General features: G+C 39.6%; 1 protein-coding gene across 2 annotated transcripts in view; it reads left to right on the top strand.

The window, feature by feature from the left end:
• Positions 1 to 12032, top strand: part of LOC134464139 (oocyte zinc finger protein XlCOF6-like) — a 55567-nt gene extending 43535 nt beyond the window's left edge. Inside the window, exons 1-3 of one of the 2 annotated variants that reach the window (XM_063217597.1) lie at positions 965 to 1187; positions 2883 to 3450; positions 10321 to 12032. In XM_063217597.1, coding sequence (XP_063073667.1) covers positions 2910 to 3450; positions 10321 to 12032 — 2253 coding nt within the window. In that variant the 5' untranslated portion in view covers positions 965 to 1187; positions 2883 to 2909. Of the gene's footprint in view, positions 1 to 964; positions 1188 to 2882; positions 3451 to 10320 lie in introns of those variants that run through there. The other variant, XM_063217598.1, reaches the window with a different exon arrangement.
• Positions 12033 to 13173: the final 1141 nt, after the last annotated feature.

Here is a 13173-nt window from a genome sequence, read left to right as displayed (position 1 = left end):
GGGCCCCCTGCCAGTGGCTTTCGATTGCCAAACATCTTGTAGGGGCCCCATTCTACGATATTTTGTGGGCCCAACGCCTCTGACACATCTCCCTGTCCCAATACTAGTGCTCCGCCCCTGCTGTGTTGCTCTCGATGGGCCGCTCTGGTGAACAGGAGAGTAGTCCTTTATTGCCTCTGGTGTTAGAGGTCTGAAATCTCACACTACCAGACTCCAAAGTAGTTTCTTCCACCAATCAGTTTAAATTGCTGAAACACGTGCTGAAGACAACAACAAGGCACTTTTTTGCACTCCCCCCCCCTTCTCTCTTCTTATTCTTTTAAAATCTTTTTGAGGACACAAAAACACAACAATTTTTTACTCCTTCAAACCTATAATAAGACGTAATAAACAAATCTTGAATCCTAATACTGCTGTTGCATGTTAATAGACCTGAGCCCTCTGTAGGATACGCATTAGTTTATAAGCATCATAACAGCATTCACAGCACAGCAGGATACAGTCATGGTGGGCTACAGTAGGCCTACATGTCAGACAGAGCTTTACATTGTGATTGCTTCCCAAGCCTGAACTTTTTCTATGCTATAAACATCATAACAGCGTGCACTACAGGATACAGTGGTGTTGCTTATATTGCTGTAAAAAAATATATGTTGAATAAATGACCAAGACAAGAAATACAGTGAGCAATTCTTCCTTTACTTAATTGTGAAATGCCTTTAACAGATTCTGCTATTTCTGGCTTATTATTATTGTTATTATCATTTTTAAAACATTATTATTATTATTATTATTATTATTATTATTATTATTATTATTATTATTATTATTATTAATAATAATATTTATATTATAATAATAATTATTATTATTATTATATGGTTGTAGTATTAGTCATAAGTTTTACCAGAGAGGTCTATGTAGAGCGGATGTTGTTTTACTTTGAAGTAGAGATTTATTTTGATATACAAGATGGCCACGTTTTGGTCCTTCGTCACTTCCTTCCTTACACTCAAGGAAGGAAATCAAAACAAACACAACCGAAAAGTGTTGGAACACGTGTAGACTACATTTCCATTGTTTGTGATACAGAAAGCGTATTTAAAGACCCGTCGCTTTACAGTCATATTTCTTCAGACGACAAAAAAAACCCTGACTGCTTTTTTGGATACGTCGAAAAAGTGGAGGTAGGTGGTCCGTTAGTTCTGTAGCCGCAACCGCCTTCATTTCTCTGGTAGGCCCACTACACGTTTTTTTTTTCGTTTTTTTTTCTTGCCATACTACATGTTGAAGTTGAATATTGATCGTGCTACACAGCACTTTCCGAAGAAAAGCCTCCACTAAAACTTAGCCATGCTCTAGTGTCGTTGGAACGCCTTTATCTTTGATTATGCCATGCGTTTGCTGTGTCATTGTTCACAATGTCACAACAAGATGTCCATCTAGTGTTGAATTACTTTTTCAACAAGATATAGCATTTTGATTATGGTAGCGTGTGACTGTCTTCAGACCTGCGTTAAGGATAAGCCAACACCTTTTCAAGCCGCTGCTATTGTGGACTGTACGGTTCCCATAGGCTTCAAGTGTTTTTTCCCCATCTGAGCGCGCAATGAGGCTTGTGGAGAAAAAGGTCATGTTCTTGTGGTGATGAAGGCGTAGAAATGAAAGGCTTGCGTTATATGTGACTTTTCCTGGTTAAACAAGAGTTAAGTAAATTAAAAATAAAAATCCTAGAGACATTGAATGGCTACCACTAGAATTTCTGAAATTGTATGTGGTGTTTTGAAGAAATTTAATGAATGAAAATGAATAAAAGACCTTATTAGAAAGGCATTTCTCACAGGCACAGTTTGACATCACATCTCCAATCGCATATGTTGACTGCCATCACCATTTCATGTTTACAAGGTGCACAATGAAATGCACAGAAGTATGTATTGTAAGAATAATATCATGTTGTAATATAATTCTGAAAGTAAGAAACTTAAGTTTAAGCGTTCTTACATAGTAATACACATGTAAAAATTAATGAAATGCAAAATGCTTTTTTTTGTGCGAGTGAAGATGGTAGATGCACCATGAACACAGTAAGTGCCATGCCATGCTTCTCAGTGATAAACACAACAGAATAAATAATTAAGTCATAAATATGTTTTTTCAAAGTGGAGGACGAGGGAGCCCTTGTGGGGCCGCAAGGGAGTTCATGGTTGAGGGGCGTCAGACTTGTAGCCCAAAGGTTGCCGGTTCAATTCCCGACCTGCCAGGTTGGTGGGGGAGTAATTAACCAGTGCTCTCCCCATCCTCCTCCATGATTGAGGCACTCTGAGCATGGCATAAATGCAATTTCATTATGTGCAGTGTGCACTTCTGTGCGTGTGTGTCTTAGAGAGTCAACAATCAGTGAGGATGTGACTTCTAAACGGGTCAATACATGGTCTACACCAGTGGTTCCCAACCTGTGGGCCCTGAAGGTATTCCAAGTGGGCCTTGAAATCATTTTCTAAAAATAATAATCATATTTTGGTGTGTGTTACTGATAATTTATTTGAGTTTTATTCTAAATTGGGTCAGAGGTGGGCCCCAAACATTTTTTGGCAATTTTGAGTGGGCCCCAAGTTGAAAAAGGTTGGGAACCCCTGGTCTACACATTAACCCTTTGAGGATTAAGGAATTTCTAGAGGATCTTCTAGAATTTTACTGGAACACTCTACATCAAATATTACAGATACTACTGTCCATGGTCCTGCTGATTTAAGCTTCTACACTCATTACCTTGTTCTTAGCATGCTGGTCTAGGCTTGCACCGCCATTACTGTGAGGTTGGGTTGCAAATGTAAAAGGAGACAAACTTTGCCAATAATTGTCATGATTTTTCTGTCCAGTTTCAAGGTCTGTAGAACACTTCTTAGATGCCCTCTGCAGAAGTCAGCTGTCCACTTCAGATGATGAGGAACATCAAAGAAGAGACGGAGGAGTTCAGATTAGCTGATTCTCCTGAACAACTGAACATAAAAGAAGAGAGAGAAGAATTCCCTGGTTTTTCCTCCCAGCTGAACATGAAAGAAGAGACAGAGGAGTTCAGATTAGCTGATTCTCCTGAACAACAGAACATAAAAGAAGAGAGAGAAGACTTCCCTGGTTCTCCATCCCAGCTGAACATGAAAGAAGAGAGAGAAGAGTTTCCTGCTTCTACAGAACAGCTGAATGCAAAGGAAGGAAGAGAAGAGTTCCCTGATTCTTCATCCCAGTTGAACATAAAAGAAGAGACAGAGCAGTTCCCTGGTTCTCCACCTCAGCTGAGGAGCGTAAAAGAGGACAGAGAGGAGACCCTGCGTTCTCTGTACAGTCTGAGGAGCGTATCTGTAGTGCTGGTGGACTGCTGTAGACCACAAGGACGGCAGGAGAACGATGAAGAGAATCACAGAGATGCCGAGCCAAGGAAGAGATCTGGTAAGACATAAATACAAATAAACTCCAAATTACACATTTTAATGTGAAATTCAGAGGAAATGTTGTCGGTAGTTAATAGAGTGAAACAGCAAATAGAGTCAAACATGTGTATAAGTATCATTTTGAACTAGTATATGGTCACCACAGTCCACAGCTCTATCGAAATATCCGAGATTCGAACTGGTTACATAAAGTATGTTACAACTGCAAGTCAGAAAGCTTTTGAGACTTTTTTTAGCCTTTATTCAAAATTCAAATATCAAAAATAACATGTAATAATGCATACTGAACTGTAGAACATGCAAAATGGACTTTCTTGTCACATAACACTAAGAATTATGGAAATGTTATATATTATATTAATGTGATGAAACGTCACACTTTGCTCACCAAACGCTTCTTTTGCCCAAAACCACAGATGTGTTTTAAAATTCTAATTTCAAATATGAAGGGGGGGGGCATGTGTATGTCTAAGAGTGATTCTACGATTCGCCTGCGCTTTTGGCAAAAGCAAAATGTCAATTATCAGTATTTTTTTTCAACTAAATGACCTAGATGTTTACATAGTGTATATATTTAAGTTCCCAAACAAACAAATTGCCAAGCTTAATCTTAAATCATTTGATAAATACTCTAATGAAAGCGAACCTTTGCTTGATTATTTTGTCAACAGGGTCATTCCAGCTGGAATCAGCAAATTTCTGAAAAATCTCCCACTCGACCCCCTCGGATTTGCCTGAAAAAAATGTATGTGATGGCTTAAACATCCAAGAGATCATATCCACAATATCAGAACTCAGATGTGAATACTTTTGGCACAAAAAATCTGTAAATAAGTACACCCCCTACGCTTGTCTTAGCGACATTGCATCAGCGACCATGTTCAGACTCAATTATCTCCAGAACTATTTGTGTCAGATTCATTATATTTTCAGGGCTAAGAGTCCCAGACCTGAATATCATATATTACAATTTGCAGCACTGTAAGTCAAATCACACCGTAATAATGTGCCTCTACCTTTTGTAGATATCATATGTTCTAGGGTTTCCAAATGTCTGTAAAAACCTCACAAGTTCTACAAGTAAGGTTCATCCTTGGTAAATGGTCTGATATGTACCATGACTTTCACATCATAGTATATCTAACAAAAGGCCCCAATGGTTGTTGAGATACAGAGGTCCAAAGATGGGAAAAAAAATAATTTGCACCAATGTTTGGAGCAATATTTCCAATGTATGACACTAGTTAGGAACTTTCTGTTTGGTGTTTCTGAAAGAGGATGTTTTTTTAACAACATATCAAAAAATTGGGATGGTGTTTTGCCTCATTCTTTTTATAACGGACTTCAAAATCTCAATTGGCTACAATTACTTGAAGCTATGAGGACCATGTCACCAACCGACTTGTCGCAACTCTCAAATCCATGGCTCTGATGTCACCTTAATAGGGTCATTTCACGTGAAATCAGACGCTTTGGGACCCGACCGATCCGGATTTCAATCATAAGCTTACTTGGTGTGCCTTTTTAGTAGCAAGGTAGCACCCCAGAGCTGCATTGGTTTGAATCTGACACTAATATGAAGGGAGAAACAGACTAGGAAAGGTTCACATTTTAGGGTAGGACACTATACATTCAGCCTTGAATATATCAGTCAGTGTTAGGCACAAAAAGATGCCTGTGGTATTGTTTGAAAGCTCTTTTCTGGCTCTACATATTACACAATCAGCTTGGAATACAACAACTCTCAGAATATGAATTATGATAAATTGAAAAATTAAAAATTGAATATCTAAAAAAACTATATTTTAAAATGGCCAGTTCCTTGTCCAAACGTAGCCGGCAATGTCATTAGCAACACCTCAAATGCTGGTGTTCGGTTTTTTATTCATTTCAGAGAGAATTTGACTCACAAATATGGCATCATACAGACCACTTACTAATAATATGGTTATACCATAGTAGCATCACATGACAAAACAAAAACAAAACAAAAATGGTCAGTTTCCATGGTCCCAGGTTTCAGAAACTAATGCAGATGTCCACTTATACACACCAAATGATGATATGTGAATGTTTGAACATTCCTTCTCTGTGTACCTGTGTCATCTTCCCTTTACCGTACTTTAAAGAGATAATCAATGGCTACACTCTCATTTTGTACTCTACCAGTGCATTTGAAGCAGCAGCTGTGTCTTTTGTAGATAATGTATAAGTACGTCCCGTTGCAGTTAGGTTCCACTACCAGAAGCACATCCTGATGATCCATGACAAGTCTATCTGGTCTGAAGGGAAAAGTGAAGGATGGAGATGGTCCATGAGGATGCAGGAAGTTCAGTTTCACCTCTCCAGTGCTCAGCATACATTCCTCAACACATGCTAGCCACCAGTTGCCATCATATACAGCTACAACATACCCTTTGATGCTTGAAAATGTAACACATTCCTTTACTGAGCTCACTCTTTCAACTCCTTCTCTGAATGCGGAAAATGGCCTAATGTCCATTGACAATGGGCAGAAGCTGTGTAGTTTTTTGAGTACCTGGAATCGTTCTTGCAGATTCAAACCTCTTCAACAGGTTCTCAGCTTCATGATGGTGCATCTCTCTCAAGAACATCCATTGCCAGTTTGCCACAACAGAGATGTACCATCATGAAGCTGAGAACCTGTTGAAAAAGTTGCAGAGCACTGGAGAGGTGAAACTGAACTTCCTGCATCCTCATGGACCATCTCCATCCTTCACTTTTCCCTTCAGACCAGATAGACTTGTCATGGATCATCAGGATGTGCTTAATAATTGTTTACTAGTGAAATCTTGTCCTTTTGGCCACATATGTGTGTTTCTAAACTGTTTTCTGGGAAAAGATATATTAATTGCAAAAGCAGTATATTTCCTCTTCAGTACAGTCCTCAGTGTTTATCTAACAGCTAACACAGTGTGTAAAACCCATTAACTTCCCATCAACCAAGGTCTTGAACACAGGTGCACCACAAGGTTGTCTAGTTTAATTCCTGTTATTCTCTCTATACACATACCAACCACTGTATAGCAATTCTCAATGTCAAACTTCTAAAGTTTGCAGATGACACCATTGTTATAGGCCTCATACATAATGGTGATGAATAGGGGTGTGCAAAATAATCGTTGCATCGATGCATCGCGATACTTACACTCACGATGCAATGCATCGATTCATGACAAGGTATCGTGATACTTATTTTCTCAATATACTGTATGGAGTCATGACAATTGATTATTTGATAACAATAAAATTCGATTTGCCACGGGTTATTTTGTTCAGTAGAGAATAGGTAATATTTCTGTTGTGATGTAAGCTCTCTCCCAGATGATAGAATGCTTAAATAGAATGAACTGACTTAAGAAAGCGACACAGCAACTGACAAATAAGCTGTATTTTACACATTTACTGAAGTAAATATCGCAATGCATCGCAATAGTACATGAATTGCAATGCATCATGTGTATCGTGATGCGCATCGAACTGTGAACCCTTTGCCAATACACACCCCTAGTGATGAAACATCATATCACAATGAGATTGCAATAAACTAGTGCAGTGGAGTGCAATCAATAATCTTCTACGCAACATATCCAAAACCAAAGAACTCATAGAGGACATAATGGACTCATATCAGGCCAGCACATCCCCATCTGTATTAATGGCCAGGTAGTGGAGTGAGTTGACTTGACTATTCTTGTTTATGAATTGACTATTCAGTTTTATGAATTTTATGATTCATGACCATCCATCGGTCCCTGTCATGGAACCCAAGCTTATTATTTCAAAACCTCACCAAAGACTACACTTCCGTTTGGGGGTCAGTCAAGCAGGCATGATCTACTTCTACCTTGCTCCCATTGAGTGTGTGCTCCCCTTCTCTTCTCCACACTGATCTGGTATGGCAGCACCACCAGCCAAGATAAACAACAGCTGGAGAAGGTGGTGTGCAGGGCCTCCAAAATAATTGGTCACAGTCCTCCCACCTTAGCCTCTCGCTACAACACCAGAATTGCCAGGGAAGCCAAGAACATAATCTTTGACCTCACCCATCCAGCACACCATCTATATCCACTCCTACCATCAATAGCATCTGCAGCATCCCAAGCAATACCTCACGTTTTACGGACAGTACCTACCCACAAGCCATACAAGAGTCGAATATGCACTAGCACATTTACTCTTCTACTGTACCTGGCCTACCTACCTTTCTTATTTAGGTGCCGTTTCCACGTAGCTGGATATTTTTATATGTGGATATTTTTTTCTCCTGCTTGTATTGGTTTTGCATTGGTTTTGGCCTTCCGTTTCCACGTAGCAGATATTTAAAAATCCAGGTGCAGGAGAAAAAAATAGCAGGAGAAAAAAATATCCTGTTTAGGGGTCTGAAACGCATTTGTTACAATGGAGGATTTTTTTATCCACATGTGGCGTTTCCACGTAGCAGGAGAAAAAAATACCCTGCTAAAAAAATATCCTGCTACGTGGAAACAGCACCTTAATTTGCACAGTGTAACTCCAGCTGTATTCTGTACAACCAACTTTCTAATGTTTTTGTATGTTGTCATTCCCTGTCATTCATGTGCACCCATGTTTTCTGTACATGTCCCCCTCAGTTTTGTCTTGTCCGGTTATATTGTTGAATTGGTGGGCACACCAAAGTAAGTACATTCCTAGCAACTGTATCTTTATAGTGTTGAAATTGCTAATAAACTTGAAATTTGTACTTGAAGAAGCTGCTTGTGATTTTAAGAAATAATAGACATGGATGAGAAAAAGACTGATAATGAAACTGTGACTACAACGTTATAAAAAGAAGTAGACAGATGTAGGCATGGCACACATGAAATGGAAAAAATTACAACATTTTCATTTTAAAATGGAAATGTAGTGTTAAAATGGAATAAAATTGGATTACATTTTTAAAAAATTAACTTGCATATATTTTTTAAAAAATTTATTGCTACTTTTTTGCCAATATTAGTGTTTCCTGTCATTTGGTGCGACCATACATCATTTGGCGCGACCAAATATAGCAGTAAATTTGTTAAAATAAGAATATGTCATTTCACATTCATGGCTGGGGTTTTAACAACAGGCAAATTACACTTGGGTGAATGTTGTTTTTCAGGCATTTTTCTTCATTTTGTTCATTTTATATGGAAAAGTCATGTGTGAATTAGACACAAGCGGGTGACCGGCATATTGGACATCAAAATGAAGCAATAATATGTGTTAGAATTTAAAAGACTTGCCAATAGTTTGTTTCTATACACATCATAATGCTCAGAAGTTAGATTAATATCCAAATAATGTATATAAAAATCAAACAAAAATTCAGATTATTCTCGGTCGCACCACATGACATTTTTTAAGGTCGTAGACAATTCATGTACATAAAAAAAACACTAAAAATGTTAAATATAAATATCACACTTAGTTTTGTGCATACCTGACATTGTAAATAGTTGAGAAAGTTCATTAGACACTAATATTTTTTACATTTTAAAATCTGCAAGCTGAAAAGCCTTATTCGTCATTGACCACAATATGGAGATAAATTGGCAAAAACATACTCCTCCTCAACTGTCATAGCTAATTGTAACACCATTGACGGTAACACGGCTTGACATTTCAGCCATTTCTATGGTGTTGTGCTTACTGAGGACCTCAGAGGTTCCACCACAACACCTTAATCAATTCATGTATTTGTATGCTTTGAGATTCTTATGAATATGTTGATAACACATTTGACAGGCACTTTTCCCGCTATGAGAACATGAAAAAGAATGGATTAAATTATGGAAGGATGGAGCTCAAAATTTTCCAAAAAGTCTTCCCATACGAAGAGGTTATGACATCACATGATGTTATTCGTATGGCCTAAGACCAAACCATTACTGATTTATGGAGGGGGTTTCAGACCGTGACATGGTTAACACAGTTTTCGTGGACACACACAATATGGCAAATTTCATGTATAATGGAAAGGACAGTGGTCTTTCTGACAGTTTTGTCATATTGTGATGATTACTGTGAATCAACATTTGCAATTGTCTTGGGCAAAACAAGTTTCTTTACATGCTAATATGAAGACTGAATCTGACATTTGGAAAACAGGACTGCATGAAAACGCCCAAAACCAGTATTAAATATTCATTCTTGCTGAGGGAAATAATGCCATGTCTACACTTTCTGTATTATATGAAAGATACATGTGTGCTAATGTCCAAAACATCATTGGATGCAGTTAATAGTTAGTGGAATTGGCAAATAAAATCCATGGACTTAAAAGTGCAGTCGAATCGTAGAATCAGTCCTAAATTAATTATTTGTGATGTGTGTTTGACCCAGAGTTGTTTAGATCAAATGGGTTAAAGACAGACAGTAACTGTATAAAATGCTGGGTTGCCTCGGCCTACCTTCCTCTGGGGCCTGGATGGGGTGCATGGCAGCTTAAAGCAGCCAGAATTCTGTGAAATGTACACAGGCCCTTAAGACATGAAATCTGTGGCAGTTTCAATGATTTTGCTGAAGTTCTGTGTTGTCTTCTAAAGTGTTTCCCATGATGGAGTTATGGAAGTGTTTTTTTTTTTTTTTTAATTGTTTCCAAATGAATATCTTAATATCTGCAGCAACACAAGTATTGAAGGAAAAGACATGTTTATTGTCTTCAGCCCTTTTCGGACAGGACTACCGTAGTTTAATTCGATTTTTCTCTCAGAACGCTGGTAATAGAAATGGCTGATGCGGACTGCATTAAATAATCTCTGCAAAGAATAGAAAGTGGCAGGGATAAATCTTCACACACCGTTGTGACTAATATTAATTTCCATTTAACTCTTCACAGGGCACCTGCTACTCTGCAGTTCCAGCGGAGCGGAGTTTAGTGGAAAAACACATTCTGCTGCCTTCACTACACAGAGGCCGTACCCTTGCAGCCAGTGTGACAAGAGCTTTAAGAGAAAATATAAGCTCCAAAGGCACCAGCGTGTTCACACAGGGGAGAAACCATTTTCATGCACTGACTGTGGAAAAACTTTCTCACTTTCTTCTAACCTCCACAGACATCGGCGCTTTCACACGGGAGAGAAGCCGTACGCTTGCAGCCAGTGTGACAAGAGCTTTAAGAGAAAAGAACATCTCCAGAATCACCAGCCTGTTCACACAGGGGAGAAACCATTTTCATGCACTGACTGTGGAAAGAGTTTCACACATTCCTCTGCCCTCCACACACATAATCGTATTCATACTGGAGAGAGGACGCATTCTTGCAATCAGTCTGAAAAGATCTTTAGGACAAAACAAAATCTCAGAAACCACCACCGTGTTCACACAGAGGAGAAAACATCTTCATGCTTAGACTGTGAAAAGACTTTCTCAACGGCTACTAAACTCCAGCTGCATCGCCGCATTCACACAGGAGAGAAGCCGTACGCTTGCAGCCAGTGTTACAAGAGCTTTAAGAGAAAAGATGATCTCCAAATCCACCAGCGTTTTCACACAGGGGAGAAACCATTTTCATGCACTGACTGTGGAAAGAGTTACTTCCGGTCTTCTCACCTCAACACACATCGCCTTATTCACACTGGAGAAAAGCCATATGTTTGCAGCCAGTGTGACAAGAGCTTTAAGACAAAAAGAGAGCTCCAAATCCACCAGTCTGTTCACACAGGGGAGAAACCATTTTTATGCACGCACTGTGGAAAGAATTTCTCAACGGCTACTAAACTCCAGCTGCATCGCCGCATTCACACTGGAGTGAAGCCGTACGCTTGCAGCCAGTGTGACAAGAGCTTTAAGACAAAACAGGTGCTCAAAACCCACCAGCGTCTTTACACAGGGGAGAAACCATTTTCATGCACTGACTGTGGAAAGAGTTTCTTGCAGTCTTCTCACCTCAACACACATCGCCTTATTCACACTGGAGAAAAGCCATATGTTTGCAGCCAGTGTGACAAGAGCTTTAAGACAAAAAGAGAGCTCCAAATCCACCAGTCTGTTCACACAGGGGAGAAACCATTTTTATGCACGCACTGTGGAAAGAATTTCTCACGGTATACTACCCTCCATGCACATCGTCGCATTCACACTGGAGAGAGACCGTACGCTTGCAGTCAGTGTGACAAGAGCTTTAAGTCAAAAGCAGAGCTCCGAAGACACCAGCGTGTTCACACAGGGGAGAAACCATTTTCGTGCACTGACTGTGGAAAGAGTTTCTCACAGTCTTCTCACCTCCACACACATTGTCGCATTCACACTGGAGAAAGGCCGTACGCTTGCAGTCAGTGTGACAAGAGCTTTAAGTCAAAAACAGAGCTCAAAATGCACCAACGCGTTCACACAGGGGAGAAGCCATTTTCATGCATAGATTGTGGAAAGAGTTTTTTGTCATCTTCTAAACTCCACAAACATCGTCGCATTCACACTGGAGAGAAGCCGTACGCTTGCAGTCAGTGTGACAAGAGCTTTAAGTCAAAACACCAGCTCCAAATGCACTGGTCAGCCTGTTCACACAGGGGAGAAACCTGTCTTTTAACCTTACAAGATACACTTGATTGAACTGGTTCTTTAAGACACACTTGTCGTCACACTTGAGAGAGTAAATGAGTCGCTGTTACACTTGAGTGAGGCCGTACACTTGCAGCCAATGTGACAAGAGCTTTAAGACTAAGAATCTCCTCATATTTCACCAGCACATTGACACAGTAGAGAAACCCTTCTCATGTGCTGACTGTGGAGAAAGCTTTAGGAGGAAAGCAGACCTTAATATCCACCAGAGGCTTCACACAGGAGACACACACGTGGGGGAAACCTCTACTCATACAAAGACAGCAGGAAATGTTTTAGGAGTGTACATGATCACTTCACACCACTCACTGTATTTCCCAAACCAATGAGGGAATGAGATGGGTAATTCTGGTCAGTATTAACCCATTGGCGCCTAAGCCAGTTCTTAGAAAAGGTCCCCAATGCCTGAGGGTTTTCTGAAATTGGTTGAAAACTCCTATGAAAAATTCAATATCTCAGCCTCTGGAACACATAGGGACATGGGATGAATTGCATTTAAAAGGTAAAATCCTCTGCTTTCACAGGATTATGCTCATTCAGCATTAACACTAATACATTTTCATGAAACTTTTTTCAATCATTTGATTATGAGATATGATTTCTTTTATGTGCTTTCAGGATAATGCTTGATGCTATTTATTATAGGCTATTACTATTGCTACTGTTACAATAGCCGACTATAACTAAATCATAATAATCATTATTATTATAAATATAAGGCAGTCATTTCTGCCATAAGTCGGGGGACATTGGTCTGATACAGACACTTGCTCTCCCACCGGCGAGTATGGCCGTTTCATTCCTCCAAACGTTATGCAGAGACCGATGAGTTATTTCATATCCTATTTTGAGACGGGGCTCCACTTTGAGCTGGATGTGTGGCCGCGCGTCTATAATCCGCATGTCTACCGTTGTCTGCCTCACCAATAGGCTATCAGCATATCCGCAACTTCCTCAGTGAAAATATTCTGAAATATATCTAAAGGACGTGCTTCCTCAGATATTGGCACCTTCGCCAATCGCCCAGAGTGTCGGAGTGAACTTTTGGTAACGTCGGGGGCGAAATCTAGCTGACTCTCTTCATTACCTTTCAGCCGAACATCACGTTCGCTGTAACAGCGTGTCTCGCTAA

Source organism: Engraulis encrasicolus, chromosome 15 (genome assembly GCF_034702125.1).
Source record: "Engraulis encrasicolus isolate BLACKSEA-1 chromosome 15, IST_EnEncr_1.0, whole genome shotgun sequence".
NCBI lineage: Eukaryota > Metazoa > Chordata > Actinopteri > Clupeiformes > Engraulidae > Engraulis > Engraulis encrasicolus.
Note: the sequence above shows the minus strand (reverse complement) of the source record. Positions and strands in the feature narration are given on the sequence as shown.